This window comes from Neodiprion lecontei, chromosome 7, assembly GCF_021901455.1.
Source record: "Neodiprion lecontei isolate iyNeoLeco1 chromosome 7, iyNeoLeco1.1, whole genome shotgun sequence".
Lineage (NCBI taxonomy): Eukaryota > Metazoa > Arthropoda > Insecta > Hymenoptera > Diprionidae > Neodiprion > Neodiprion lecontei.
In genome coordinates this window covers 7,821,886-7,837,314 of record NC_060266.1, presented here as the reverse complement: position 1 = coordinate 7,837,314, position 15,429 = coordinate 7,821,886, and the positions used below count along the sequence as shown (strand labels likewise).

The window sequence follows — 15,429 nt, the reverse complement described above, 5'->3', positions numbered from 1 at the left end:
AGGTAATATGAGTAGAAGTTGTAAAAAGTAACCTTGATCGTCTTTAAATTTGTTTTTTATTACTTTTGTGATAATGATTGCCTGAGGTTCATCGGGGCTTGCTACAGCATGGACTCAAACATTAGTAACAATCGAGTGTTACCTTATTTCCAAAAAATATTTACAAGTAGTATTTTTGTGTAGAATGGTCTGGGTTTTCCAATGCAAATAAACTGTGCTTTTAAAAAGCCATGGAAATCTAACGTAAGTTGTGGAAATCATTTTTGTATGTCAAGCTGCATTTCGGTTCGCAATGAAGGTATGAGCGTGATTGAAGATACATAACTCCGGTTAACGGTACGAGTTACGTATTAAACATATGTACTGTAACCTGGCATTTTTGATGCCCGTTACAAGTAGCTCCCGGAACCCCGAGCGAAACCAAAATTACGGGGTTTCCGAGATCGAGTAATATTTGCAAAAGAGTGGCAGAACTGGAGTCACGCATCCGAAATTCCGAGAGGGGACACTAGCGAATAGCTACTTAGATATTTCAGGCTATTTGTTTCTTTTCTTTTTCGAGTTTCAACGGTTTCAAGCAGGAAGTCAGGGTTGACTTAGGATATATACCTCAGTCAACGCTATTTCAGTAGTCGCGTGCCAAGGATATTATTGTTGTTATTTTTTGATTGTTATCATTATTTGCAAAGCAGCTGTATAATGTAGTGGACCGGAGAAATAAATGTAGGCAGGTACATGTAGAGGAACGAGAGCGGCGTCTTCATTTTATATTCGCATATACAAGACTGATTAGAGCAGAGGATGAGATACGACTGGCTGTTCAAGAGACACTAGCAGATCACGCTAATAACGCTTGAGCAACATTCCAAGCTTGACCTTACCGGGTTTCGCTCTGAGGGGCAGTGGTGTTACCTTTAGACTACGTTACAAGCTGTATTTTGGTTTTTCACATATAATTCAAGTGAACGTATTTGCAGTGATTCTATTAGTATAAATACGTAATTACATCGTTAAGTCTATGATCGTTACAGACATCCCTTCATCTTTGATAGCTGATCGCGGTCTTAAGGGGGGAAACCAGATTAGACCGATCGAAAAATCGTCTTTTTTTTTATTGCATGAATCGTTAGTATAACTATTCAAGAATATGTGGTCAAAATTTCAAAGCAAAATTCTCATTAGTTCGAATGCAATGAGCACTTAAGTGACCACCCGTCGGTTCTGTGAAGAAGCGCACGGTAATTATAACGGAGCGGTCGCCCAGGCCCTTCTTTTCCAGCTACCTGTCTCAATACCGCTGTGCTATCGAATAATAGAATGACGCATATGAGCAAGAAGAGGGATTGCTATATGGTGCTGGAATAGCTGATTAACCGGTGATCATTTTTTATAATTAATTACTGCCTTGAATTTCTCGTTTTCGCTACATTTTATTTCAAACGCGTTTTTCTCGAAACGACTTTTTTTCGACTAGCGTACATTCTAGCTCAAAAATTTATTGATCAATCGTTCTGAAATTTGGTGCAGATATTCTTTATTCAATTCCACGTAACATGAACCAAATTCGGGGATTAGATTGTTATTAAAAATATATGTTTTTATGCAAGAAAGATGAAAAAATATAGTATAAAAACATGACATTGTGTTCAAACACCTCAAAAACATGCAATTTTTAATTTGTTTGATCAAAACTAGGTTCATATTTCTAGAAAATATGTTTTTAATGAAAAAAAAAATCCTGATGATTACAGATAAAAATTGCGACGTCAGGGATGTACGCCAGCCAAATGCTCGGATGGCAATCGCCCATGGACTGCACGCGGTAACTCCACTATTTCCGGCGGAAATCGTTTGAAAAAATTTTAAAGTGTACTTGAAAACATAAATAAAATATCCTCCAAGTTTAAACAATTTGTGATTATTCCTTCCTGGTTAAAAAAAATCATGAAAAACAGCAAAATTTTGACCTCATAAACCGGTTTCCCTCCTTAACCCAGGTCCTGGCATATCGACAGTATGGACTACGCTTAGGCCAGTAGAAAACGGCCAGCTGGTAGAAAGAGATAGCCACTGGTGGCGGTCAATCTCTGTCTCTTTCTATTCAGGACCGTAGCAATATGACAGAGAGAGAAAGCAGTTGACCCCCACCTCATTCCTTCTGTGGGACACTTTTCGAAGGCCTTCATGCTGGGATTGCATAGTCGATGGCCTGGAAACTGCTCAGAGTTTAGTACTGCTTTCAACCACGGCACGCTTTTTAGCGCTACAGTCGCAGCCAATTATCAGTACACTGGTTGGGCCGCCGCCATCTGATTTCACACTAGTTGTGGCTAAGAATTCGTAGGAGTTGGACGTGTCTCGTGTGATATTACGTTAAAGCGTTCGGCTGCTGAAGTTTGACGTCCCTATCAAATGGCTTTTTCGCAACCAAATTCTAGAGGTAAGGATGTGAGATACTTCATACATGGTTATGTGTAAATTGAAAGTCCCAAAAATTATCGCGACTCCACGTATGCCTATTGTTTTTTCCCAGAACTAGAAAACAGAAAAATACTGGAAGAAATACAGTTGAAGAAGCAGCTACTTTTGAAGCAGGGCGTTACGCCTACTCTTGGAACTTCTTTGACTCCGCTTGACGTATCACCCGCTACTCCTGCTGCGACTGAGGTACGTCCGTCAAACGAATCCTTTAGTTTCGGATAAGATTAGGTTGGTTGAAGTGAGGTTAGGTTATGTTTTGTTTGTTTGAATCACGGTGTAGGAATAATAGGTGGCCCGGCTGTGATTATTTTTGCATAATTCTGTACTTCTCCACCAGACGGATATGGGTCAGTAAGACCACTGTAAACAATGATGGCGGCATGTGGTGTTCGAAAGAGAGGAGGGTAATTTTAGGTTAATCATGAGATGAGCGTGTCATATTTACAAAAATATGAGCAGAAGTTGCAGTTGAAAACATAAAATACCAAAAATAATAACAAGTTATAAAATATGTGAAACATAAAGCAATACAAAATAAATATAAGTCATAATAAACCTATGAGGTTAAGGTTCGTAACGTTGACGCAACAGAATAATCGAAAACAAATTTCAACTTTGAGGGTTCGAACCTTTCAAAAACAGTAAACTGCACTACATAATTTTCCAAGTTGATTAAGACATTGTGTCCTGCTTATTTTGCAATTATAACAATATTTGAGTCACAAAATTGTGCTTTTTCCGTGTATCTTATTGCATTAACGTTATGAATTTCAAGCTGCTAAAACTTACGTTTTCATCAACCTACATAATTTTCTCTTTTCACGCTTATGCTTTAGATCGTTTCGAGTACGAATTTTCACCCATTGTGGTATTCTCATAGTTATGTAGTAATGCATGATATATGATACAATTTCATCCTTGTGTTGTTCGCTAGGAAATGAAAAGCTGTAATTCTGTATCATATCAGACACAGTAGGTTCATATACAAAGGAATTCTCAGATTCTATGTGCTCACAGAAGTATTTGATCGGGGTTGAAATGTTTTTGGCAAACATATTGAGTCCTTTTTATAACTATCCCAGTAAGAGCAATTGTATCTCTCCATTTATTACATATTTCGATTGCTTTGGGAACGGTGAAAAAAGATATATCTTCCCTACACTCGTCTTGCGCACGTTGATGACAAACATGACTCCTGCCCATATTTAAATAATGTTTTTTTTCTCATAGTTTATAAATATCGTGTTATTGATTTGTTTTGAACACTGCGTTTTGCCATTATTGTTTACAATGGTCCTACAGATCTGTAACCATCTGGTGGGCGTGCAACGAATTATGCTAAAATAATCACAAGCACTTGGCATTGCGGGGATAGGGCAGCCCGACCACCTATTATTGTTACACTGTGGTTTGAATTCACGTGGATCGCAACACTATCGCACTTTAAATATTTTACACTATCAGCAGAATCCTGCAACAACGGTGGATGGTATAGCATTGAGTGCTTCTCAAAGTGCAGCCCTTCAGAACGCACATGAAGCCTCTACTGGGTTCTTCGTCGCCCAGGACTCGGCCTTTGGTAACTTGATCCTGCCAGTATTCCCGAGGTTTGAGATCCAGTGAACTACTATCAGGCATATACAAGAATGGTTATTGTGACTATAATGGTACCCATGCGATTCAGAGAGCTGGAAGAGTGTCTTCAACAATTAGATGGATTTGAAGAGCCAAAAATTCGTCTTGAACAATATTCCACGAGCGCTCACATCGGGGCGCACATCCTGCACACAGCATACACACACTTTGACGATATAGGAGGAAAGGCTATTGCTCACTTGGGTGCAGGGTGTGGGGTACTATCACTCGGGGCCCGACTTCTTGGCACTAGTCATGTCGTCGGATTTGAAATTGATGCCGATGCGCTGTCCATGCTCAAAACTAATTGCCTTGAGTTAGAAACTGATGTCGAGGCAGTTCACTGTGACCCCAGTTGTGATGAATCTGCCTTTTGGCTCAAAACGCAATGTTAGAACGGACGTCAACTTTTTGGAGACAACAGTTAGTATTGCTTGACATGCCGTCTACTCTCTCCACAAGACTAGCACCCGGGATCATGTGGTTAGGACTGCAAAACGCCTTGGAACAACGGCAAAAATCGTCGCTGAATTACGATACGATCTTCCTGGAGCGTACAAGTTTCACAAAAATACTTCCATTGATGTCCAAGTCGATTTTATAAGACTTGAATTGGATTAGGTAAACAACATGAAAAGACACTCATCCTCACTAATCAATTTCTATGTGTAAGCATAATGGAAGATTTAATAAATTTGTACAGAAATAGTGTTGTAGTTCTTTTGTTTTGTTTCATTGTTATTTCTACCTGCATAAATTATGGTTTGATTTTTTCACAGTTCACTCGAATTTGATCCCTTGAGCCAAGGGTAATTCATTCCCATAGTCGATCGTTATTGTTACCCGTCTGGCATAGTGTTTCCACGCATCACTCCCATTCCTTGTCCTCAACCAGTCGCTTTTTTCTCCACCAAATGCTCCAATTTCTGCCCCGCTATATATCTGTATCTACAATACTCTGGTACGACAGCGCAATTAGTGGGCAAACAAGGAAAACAGTTTGGTCACACTACGATAACAATCTCCACCACTTAAAAATAGCAGAGTTCCCAGGCCTGTGTGCGTTGACTGAGAATATATCATAGTTTATGGGATATATAAAGACTGACCATGATTATGTGGCAGCTTTGGTTGTCAATTGCAAAATATATCACGTGACTGGGTTTTTGTACCCCAAATTGAGAAAGCAAAATGAGTGTCAAGTATGTCACAAAGCCTTTCAGTCAGTTAAAGAAAATGATACTCTTGGCGAAGAAGAATCGATTAATATGAAAACCAGAGGTGGTTCAATTCATGGCAATATATTTCTGTTATCTCTTTCATTAGCAATTGAGAAATACTTCTGTAAGCACATAGAATCTGAGAATCAATCTGTATATGAACCTACTGTGTCTGATATGATACAGAAGTACAGATTTTCATTTCCTTGCGAATAACACAAGGATGAAATTGTATCATATATCATGCATTACTACATAACTATGAGAATACCACAATGGGTGAAAATTCGTACTCGAAACGATCTAAAGCATAAGCGTGAAAAGAGAAAATTATGTAGGTTGATGAAAACGCAAGTTTTAGCAGCTTGAAATTCATAACGTTAATGCAATAAGATACTCGGAAAAGCACAATTTTGTAAGCACACTTAACCAACTTCGAAATCACAGTCGCCGAGCCGCAGCCGTACCACCTATTATTCCATATCATTCTTACACCGTGGTGCCGGTGTTAGCCTAACTTTTTGCAGATGCTTTACGATACCGTCACGAGCGCATGCGCAATGCCGTAAGATAGAGATGAAGCTACATATTGTGTATATATATATCAGTGACATATTATGACGCTATCTCTTTCGGCTCGCTCATGGAGACTAGAGGTAAGAAGTCTGAACGCAATGCTAGCCAAATGATCGGTGAAAGTGATGAACGATCCGCGGATTGTAACCGCCTGGCAGCGCTACCACTGCAGGCTCCGTCAGCGCGGTGATTTTGAATCGTCGATCCTACGTATGTATCCTATTCGTAACCAGGCGCTGGTATCGCTTGCGGATACATCCCGTCTACAAGATTTTTCATCACTTTCACGAACCACTTTTCGACGATTCCGCCATATGCGTTCGGACTCCTTTACTCTAGTCTCCATGGGCTCGCTGCTCCTTTGTGCCGTGTAGGCCGTGTAGGATAGCAGGTGTAGGTTTCAGTGTCGTTGCTGTGGTCCGTGTCGACAAATAAACGCTGCATTTCCGTAATGCCTGGTCTACACATACGCTGTAAGTGGGGGTCTTAAAGTGCGCCTCCATTAAAGCTGATGTGTAGCCGAGTTTATATGAACTTCAAGCGCCTTCCACTCAAAGATTTTCTGAATTCCACTTTAAGCTCAATTTTCAACGAGAAGTAGTGCCAATCGTACCGAAATGACAGATTAAAATCTCGCGTGGTTTGAACCCGTTCTTTGTGCTTTGTTCTTTTCCTCGGTCGGCATTTTGCCGTAACCAAGTTTGGTACATATTTATTACTTGAACAATTATTGATATGAAAATATAATCCATGTTCAAGTATCACCAGAGTTTACAACAAACAAAATGAGTTTCGAATTACAGATGAGAGATATGTTGATTATAAGCTATTCAAAAAATGAAAAATAAAAGATAGGTAAGTGATTATTAATTAATGAATAAAATTGCGGAGAACATTGCATTATATTGCTTCATATATTGTATTACTGAGGTTATAAACACTAACTGACAGTTTTTAAGTTCTTCTCGTTACTCCGTTTGATGGCTAACAAGACTTTCTAACCTTCGTGTAGACCAGGCATAAGCAGTCGGTAAGCGTAGGGCATTGCCGTTACTTCCGCACCCTTTCGCTTCTTCAAAATGCCCTATTGAGCTGGCCATCATGAGCGTTCTTTAGCCAATGGCTAAATCGGAATGTCGATCATGGCAGTGCCATCTAGAGACAATTCATAGAAGCTTGAGACGAATGAATCTGGGAAGCAGCGATATGATCCCGCATGCGACATCGCACGATCGCACACGGTGATTTATAATTAGAGATGTCAGCGTAAAGAGTTACACAATATTTGGGTGTGTGCCGATGGAGTTAGAAATACGATCGACAGTGTTAACGATTCATAAATTCTCATCCCAGAGTTAAAATCGTCGAGTTATACGTTTGGTGTGTCCAGTAGCTAATTGCAGTTTATTACAATCATTGATATACGTGCGTATAAATATGGTTATATTTAGAGCGTGACCGAAGTTGCTCTTTTTCGGACGTGACGGAGTCGGCCAGCTATATTATTTTTAGAGAGCGTTAATTAATTGTTATAAACCCCTTTAACAATGGAGGATATATTTCACTGGTGCCGTGAAGGAAACGCGATGCAAGTTCGCGTCTGGCTCGATGACACCGAACATGACATGAACCAAGGGTAAGATCATGGGAGTTGCTCATTACCATTTATGGTTGAACGCTGGGAAGTCCGCTGCAGTTTCGCAATCAGCTGATCTTGACGTGTTTTCAGCACTTTTTAAAACTCTTGTCACTAGTTTCCAAATTATTGCAGGAATCGGAATAATCGCTACATGATGCAGGACAAAATTATGAAAGCTCTGTAATAACGAATCTTTTGATACATCAATGTATAATATTTTTTGTACGAGAAATTTCTTATCAAAACTCTACCACAATCTTGTTATGTTTTTTTCCTTAGCAGGAAACCAATGTCACCCATCCGTATTACTACACTGTGTAAAACATAATGCATATGCGTTGTACTTGGAAGACCCAACATTATTATGTCTGAAATTTTCAGTAATTTGTGATATAGTGAAACATACGCATATTTTGCTAACTACTTTTTTTGAATTCATTCCAGAATTACAGAATTTATATTGCTAATTTGACTACCCTCAGTCTCTTACCTCTGTAAATATGTTACTGGAATTTGATAAAATAATGAAAGAACAATTGTCACAGAGTGCCAAAATTGGTGAAGAAATGTTTGTCAAAGTTTCCTCTTGTCTGCACAACAATGATCGACTTGTTCACTTTACTTTTTAATTTGTAAAATCAGTTTTGTCAACAAGAAAATGAATGTCACTTTTATCTACATGAAAAAATAAATGATTATTCTTTTAAAATAATGTTTGAATCATAATCACAATATAAATTGTGAAGAAAAAAATTGTACTGACCTGACTTATTGAATTTTTTTTACTCTTTTTCTCCTTTGATAAACGAACTTGCTTCCGAAAAGAATAATGTTTGATTTTCATGTCTTGCCTTCCTTTTCTCGTATAATTTAATGCGCCGTGGGTCGGAAAAACCAGTTCAACATTTCGTAAATTTGGTGATACCCTGTTGATATTGTAAGCAAATATTATATGCAGTGACGATTTTCTTGACATCGACAACAAGAAATTTGTTTACGTTATTGCTCTTGATTATAGCCGAAAGGTAGGCATTATACAAATCAGAAATATGACTCATGTTCATGTAAATTTGAGGACAGTGCATTATTTTAAATATTACATTTCCAACTAACAGTGAATATTCAAACATTCATATAATTCAACTCTTGTTTCCATTTGTTTTAATTTTCATCAGGGATGATCACGGCTTTAGCCCGCTGCATTGGTGCAGCAAGGAAGGCCATTCAAAGTTGGCTGAATTGCTCGTGATGCGAGGAGCTCGCATCAATGCAACGAATAGAGGAGACGACACGCCACTCCACCTTGCTTCAGCACACGGGCATAAGGACATTGTTCAGTTGGTTAGTATTCGATATTTGTCGTACTCCTTTGTATTATTATAAGGAGAGCATCTGAAAAGTTACACCCCAATAGTCTCGAAATTAAAAACTGTGTTCAAACAACAAAGATCGGGTCAATAGTTTTTTGCAAATCTTTATCATAGATCAGCTAGATAAAATTTGCTCTTAAAGCCAATGAAAATATGTATCGGTGAAATTGAGAAATTTTTTTAATTGCAATTCTCTTCTTTTTTATAGCTGCTGAGAAATCGTGCCGATGTCAATGTGACCAACGAACACGGAAACACCGCTTTGCATTATGCTTGCTTCTGGGGTGATCAGGCGGTGGCGGAGGAATTGGTAGCCGCTGGAGCTTTGGTTTCCATCGCCAACAAAGACGGTGATACTCCGCTGGACAAGGCTAGAGGACCTCTGGCAAAAAGATTGCATGGTAATGGGATATACTTTCTCTTCTTTATTATTGTAAAATGTTATACATAATACCTAGTAATGAAGAAAATGTACTTCGTTTTTTCAGATCTCGCCGTTGAATACGGACAGGACTTGAAAAAGATTCATTTCAAGGATCAAAGTTGGCTTGGATTGAAAACCAGGAGCAGTGAGTATCAAAATAACTAAGTCAATGATTCAAGGCGTGGATTAAAGAAAGGCTCGAAACAATCGACTCTGTTAATATTGTACCTTTATATGCTTGTGATATTAGTAATGGTCAGTATCTTTTCTTAATCTGCGTCAAGTTAATTTGAGATTTACTCTTTAATTTTTTAACTTCTTCTCAGCTCTATTTTCTGCACTCTTCCATTATTTACATAACAAAAAATGCCTTTTGACGTGGATATGGTCGATTTTTCTAAATGAAAGTTTCTTGCGATCGTTCACATTTCCTCGCTATTGCAGTAAAACAGATGAGAAAATCCATGTTTTCGCAGGGGATGCAACTTTGTCAAGACACAAAGGAATCAATATGGCGGACTTATCGCTACATACTCACTTGGCGAGTAGTCCGAGCGGTGAAACCTGGAGAGGACGGTGGCAGAACAACGATATCGTGGCAAAAATACTAAACCTCAGAGAATGCACCTCTAGAATATCAAGGGACTTCAATGAGGAATTTCCCAAACTCCGAATTTTTTCTCATCCCAACATTCTCCCAGTTCTTGGCTGCGTTAACCAGCCTCCACAACTCGCGACCGTCTCTCAATACATGGCCAGAGGCAGTTTACATCGACTTTTACATGGAGGAACTGGCGTCGTTGTCGATACAGCTAGGGCGCTCAGATTAGCATTGGACGTTGTGCGGGCCATGGCTTTTCTGCACGGGCTTGAAAGGCAGAGCAGATGTAGATTTCATCTTAACAGTAAACATGTCATGGTAAGCAGGGGAAGCAAAAATTAAAAAAACACTGCGTAGTACGTTATCTGATCTTGCAACTAGGTTTCATTGAAAGACACCGTTACAGGGTGGCGACATAAAATCTAAAAATTTTGCAGGGAAATATTGGGAAGATATTTCTTTTTGTTTTTCAGAATATTTTCAGTTATTTTGTAATAATAATTGACGACAAATTGGATATCAATACGATTGCAATAAATCGAATAATTTTTCGATTTTCACTTTGATGTAACAATTACTTAATATTACACACGATTCTCTAAAAGGTACCTTGAACAGCATATGAGCATTTTTGAATCATGATATTGGGTATTAATGGCGCAAAAATGGCAAGGAAGCCGGAGAAAATAGGCTCATTAAATCAGGAAAATTAAAAAAAATTAAACAGTCCGATTTCTGGTGCTACTCTGTATTAAAATATTGAATTGTTTCATGAATCCTGAGAAGTGAGCATGTTTCTCATGATTTCCAGATAGACGAGGATCTCACTGCAAGAGTAAACATGGCTGATTCTAAGTTTTCATTCCAAGAAGTTGGAAGAATTTACGAACCCGCTTGGATGTCTCCGGAAGCATTGAATAAAAAACCTTCTGACATTAATCTCGAGGCCAGCGATATGTGGAGCTTTGCAGTCCTGCTCTGGGAATTGGCAACCAGAGAAGTACCGTTCGCTGATCTTTCCCCCATGGAATGCGGCATGAAGGTCGGATGCAGTTACTGCAATTCCAGCTTCCGTATGACAAACTTGCCTTAACGAGTCGAAATCTTATCTATTCCAGATCGCTATGGAAGACCTGCGCGTCAGTATTCCACCAGGGATTTCTCCTCATCTTGCGAAGCTGATTCGCATATGCATGAACGAAGATCCTGGTAAACGTCCCTCGTTTGATATGGTCGTGCCTATTCTTGATAAGATGAAACGCTGATGGGTTACAAGAAACCACATTGTGTTCATTTAATGTTCTTATTTTATATACACACATGCATGTATGTATACGTCGTAACAAGCACCAAACTGCTGCATTCTTTTAATACAATCTAACGTAATATATATAACATCGTATAACTTTTTCACTTGACTTAATAATAATAATAATAATTTGCATTCACATTGCATGTTCACATTGGTGCCTTGAATATTTGAAATAACTGTAATATTTTTGATAGAATCTATGTATACTATACAAAACTCCTGCCTCCATGATTCTTCCAACTTATCCAATGTTTATTATCATAGACTTGAACCATGAATATTTGTTGAACCAGTATGTTTCACCGAATACTCTCAGTATATTATTCATTAGTATACATATTATATATTTGTATTATACATTTTCACTTTATATACCCGTAATGGATACTTGTAAGCTGGAGTTGAAAGCTTTATCGTTGATGCCTTTGTACAAATTATCAATGTTTGATTTTTTAATATTCTACCGAAGGTCTGAGTTGCGTTCTACACTGTTTTATATACACCTATACATATATAATTCTTCAAATGTTGAATATTTATATGCATAAATATATTTATATTTATTTGTCGATGTCCGCTTCTTAGTGAAGAAAAAAAAAAAAAAAAATTGTAGAATTAAATGCTTGTCTTGACCTGCATTGTGCTTGCCACAAGGAAACATCTGCAATACTCTGTAATTGTCCTTGACATTTCTTTTCGCAATTTTTAACGCTAGAGATTAAAACAATGTGTATTTTTAAGTCTAACGATCTTGTCAATTTATGTTCAAGTTTCATTATTTACAATTCGCCAAAAAATAAATAAATCTCAACTAAATCATACATTGAGTTTCAATACGGTCTGCAAATTCGGTTGGATGCAAACCATGTTTTATCGATCACGTCTTATCAAGAAACAGGTCTAATACAAAGTGTCTCAACTATTTCATTCCTGCCGTAAAATACCTTATACTTAATACTAATTATGCAATACGCATGGTCTGTCCTTGTTACAATATGTTTTTTTATTAATTACGTAGTTTTATATACATCCACCAATGTCACAATATCAAATACCTATCAACTTTTGCGTAAAAAACAGTTCATTCTAATCAATTTATAGTTGTTCCCATAAATTTCGATATGTCCTAAAACGAAGTCCTGCAAAATTTCTAGTTAATTACGAGACATTGCTTGCTAATAATTGAAAACGCAGAATATCTTACTGCTAAAGATTGTTTGATATCCGAGGATTGTTTATAATGTGGCCTCCATTTCTTGGATAGGTAATGTAAATGAGGGAAAATAATATGGATTAGTGTGGAACAGGCATTTTTCTTTATTGGAGATTAACAAAAAATTCAAGTTCAACTTTCCAGAAACCTCTTATCACCTCAAGTTCACCTGCCGTTGTAAGAATCTTGTATTACTGTCAATCACAGCGATATTGTGAATTCAAAAAACGGTGCAACGAAACTGTGAATGATAAAGCGATATCTTTTGACAACTGAAACATTTATTACACAACTTATATAATTACTGTTAATTCATGAGCATAAGAAATCCCATTTGCACTTGATTTTTGTTTCTTACATAAGCTGAACGTACAATCTATTCGGATAAACTTATTTCGACCAAAGAATTTTTAATTGACAGGATTAATGGTTATTCTCGATAAATATAAAACGCGATTGTCTCTAGATTGGCTTTTAAACGAATTACTTTTCTGATGTCAATTACATTTCTTGTGTGGTATAAGTTGTAATCGCGTGAATTCAAATTTAATTGACTATAATTATAGGATTGAGTGCAATGAAAAGACGGGTCATTTATAGAATAATGTGTTTCAATTATTTCTCTCGTCAGACTGATCATTCAATTGACATTAACTTAAGTTGAGACCAAATTCATTGACCAGGAAAAATATATTATATTCAGCTTGTACGACGTATTCACATTATTTGAAATTGGGTGAGCATCAATTCAGTTTCATAATCATTTATCTGTATGAAATGTAGTTGAACGATATTTTTGTTACAATTATTTCAGTTTCAGTATTTTCTAATCTTTATCATCGTATGAAGGTGATATTAGTGATATATCGAAAAAAGCTAGAAGGAATTGAATGATTCAAAACTTGAAAGATTTAGGGTCAAAGCGAATGTTGACAAGTATGGAAAGATTAAAAAAATTTTTTTTTTAAGTATCCCTTCTTATGTCAAATTGTTTCACTTTTACATTCAATTCGCTTTCATTTGCTGTGATATTCAATTCGGCATACTCAGCTGCTATTTGATCGATGTTGTGTATAGTATAATTACTTTCTATACATCCTCAAGGACAACACCCTTCTTCTTATATTGTGACGTACGCTGCAGACAGTCTGTAAATTGACATACACTGCATATTCAATAGCCTGGCACTTGAATACTATTAAATACTTGCTTACTGAATTGCCTGATATTGAAGACTGACGAGATCAAGGCTGTCGACATAATCAGTGCAGTAATAGTTCTCGAATCGTAAGTATAGTATAGTCACTTGTTATCGCGATAGAAGAAATTTTACGACTACCAAGAAAATCAATTTGTTAACGAATTCCACGATACATTTTTTCCAGAAGGCGCATTGAAGTAGGTTGCCCATTTTTTCCGTTACAGTGAGTTTTTGTTTCGGGATTTAACAAAAATAAAACTGCAATCAATTACAAATTTTCACTGATATTCCACTAATTTCCAGTGCATATACACTGACTTTCGCCAGTGGTATACTTATAAGTGATCCGCATTCAGAGAGAAAGATAATAATTGGTGAAATCAAAAGTGGTCAGTTTCAATCGCATATTGAGTTGGCATGCATGCCCCATATTTAAATTTTCCAACTAAAATCATTGTCAATATATTGTGAATTTGAAATTTATGACAGTGAAATTATGAATCCATTATAAGAAATTTTCGTTGTATATTACAGTGGACTGAAGGTATTGAAAAAAAAAGAGATTGAGATAACTTAGCTGTTTAATTTGAAATTAAATTATCCACGACATTAGCGAGTAGTTGAAATTATGTGAGATCGATTTCAGCCTCATTACTAACGGAACTACAGGAAAGCAAAGGAATTCTTGAAGCAGAAAACTAGATTTTGTTGGAGCTGATTCACTTCAATCCGATATCCCTTATTTGTTCCAAATACGATGACTTCAACAATTTCAATTTAGTTAGTTGGTTAAAATGATTTAGTCAAGCGAATTTCTTGATTCAACTGAAGCCTTTCTTGTCGCAATAGAGTGAACTATTGATTCGAGTGAACTTTTTGATGTGTTTTCCTAATTGGATCAACTAAATACCATTGCATTCGAAGTTGATGTATTTTTCCTCTAAGTCGCATGTCCGTTGACAGAAACAATTGGGTTAGGTTAGGTAAATATACTTCAAGTAAAATAAATGCATGAATCTAGCTAACAAAAATTTACATCGATTAAATGCCATTCTTTCTTATCTAACCGAAGCTTGTTTGGCGTAACTGGTTGAATCAGTTGCACTAATTTATTTACGAGGTAAAAGAAAAACCACATGCTTGAAACAGGTAGAGAGTATATTCGGCGTAATTATCGGTATGCTAGTACTATTAACGTCCGCTAGGCGGTGAACTTTCTCGCTACGGAAATAGCTTCAGAGATATTTATAAAGTCGGGTAGTCCGCTTAGCAGATTCGGGGATGACGCGAGATAATACTGTCGATAAAGATGTAACGAATGAAATACAGCATCTATTAGCAAGGTGTTGAGACGCTGGAATTGTGATTAATAATAACATTTAAGAAATATATATGTATAAGGCGCATCTGATCATAGTTAAACATCTACGCACACGTCAATCTATCGAGTTAAAACTATTAACTTATTCAATAGGATGGCCTGGCTCTAATAAGAGTCGGAAGCCCAGCCGTTAAGGTGCGTCGGATAAAATTTTGAGTTATTTCAAATACACATTTTGTTGATACAAAGTTCTCATAATCGCAAGGAACTCACGCCGTGCTATCTTGACTAAAATGATCGTCAACATGATCATTCAAAGGCGGCTTGATTCGATTCTATATTATGTTCTCATATGTATTTCGCCCGACAAAAATATTTTGTTGAATTAAAGAAGTATTGTGTTCGCCGTATTTGACTTAAGGATTAGTTGAATCAA

General features: G+C 37.1%; 3 protein-coding genes across 4 annotated transcripts; all 3 read left to right on the top strand.

Moving 5' to 3' along the window:
* Nucleotides 1-2,309: 2,309 nt before the first annotated feature.
* Nucleotides 2,310-4,124, top strand: LOC107224808 (SOSS complex subunit C homolog). Of its 2 annotated transcripts, none has more exons than XM_015665007.2 (3): nt 2,310-2,440; nt 2,534-2,667; nt 3,949-4,124. In XM_015665007.2, the coding sequence occupies exons 1-3, from the start codon at nt 2,413-2,415 to the stop codon at nt 4,102-4,104; spliced, it is 318 nt and encodes a 105-aa protein (XP_015520493.2). In that variant the 5' UTR covers nt 2,310-2,412; the 3' UTR covers nt 4,105-4,124. The 2 variants fall into 2 exon arrangements, with proteins under 2 accessions (XP_015520493.2, XP_046601221.1); XM_046745265.1 differs by having other exon boundaries at nt 3,946-4,124.
* Nucleotides 4,125-4,127: 3 nt separating this feature from the next.
* LOC107224799 (rRNA N6-adenosine-methyltransferase METTL5-like) lies at nt 4,128-4,511 on the top strand. The gene has a single exon (XM_046745369.1). The coding sequence runs from the start codon at nt 4,128-4,130 to the stop codon at nt 4,509-4,511; it is 384 nt and encodes a 127-aa protein (XP_046601325.1).
* Nucleotides 4,512-7,088: 2,577 nt separating this feature from the next.
* LOC107224833 (integrin-linked protein kinase) lies at nt 7,089-12,079 on the top strand. The gene is made up of 7 exons (XM_015665044.2): nt 7,089-7,548; nt 8,727-8,892; nt 9,130-9,322; nt 9,410-9,490; nt 9,822-10,264; nt 10,758-10,988; nt 11,065-12,079. The coding sequence occupies exons 1-7, from the start codon at nt 7,460-7,462 to the stop codon at nt 11,209-11,211; spliced, it is 1,350 nt and encodes a 449-aa protein (XP_015520530.1). The 5' UTR covers nt 7,089-7,459; the 3' UTR covers nt 11,212-12,079.
* Nucleotides 12,080-15,429: the final 3,350 nt, after the last annotated feature.

Coding starts and splice junctions, on each gene's coding strand:
- LOC107224808 (XM_046745265.1), top strand. CDS start 2,413: ATGGCTTTTTCGCAACCAAATTCTAGAG. Junction 2,441..2,533: donor TTCGCAACCAAATTCTAGAG/GTAAGGATGTGA, acceptor GTTTTTTCCCAG/AACTAGAAAACAGAAAAATA. Junction 2,668..3,945: donor CTACTCCTGCTGCGACTGAG/GTACGTCCGTCA, acceptor TTACACTATCAG/CAGAATCCTGCAACAACGGT.
- LOC107224833 (XM_015665044.2), top strand. CDS start 7,460: ATGGAGGATATATTTCACTGGTGCCGTGAAGGAAACGCGATGCAAGTT. Junction 8,893..9,129: donor ATAAGGACATTGTTCAGTTG/GTTAGTATTCGA, acceptor TCTTTTTTATAG/CTGCTGAGAAATCGTGCCGA. Junction 9,491..9,821: donor TGGATTGAAAACCAGGAGCA/GTGAGTATCAAA, acceptor ATGTTTTCGCAG/GGGATGCAACTTTGTCAAGA.
- LOC107224799 (XM_046745369.1), top strand. CDS start 4,128: ATGGTTATTGTGACTATAATGGTACCCATGCGATTCAGAGAGCTGGAA.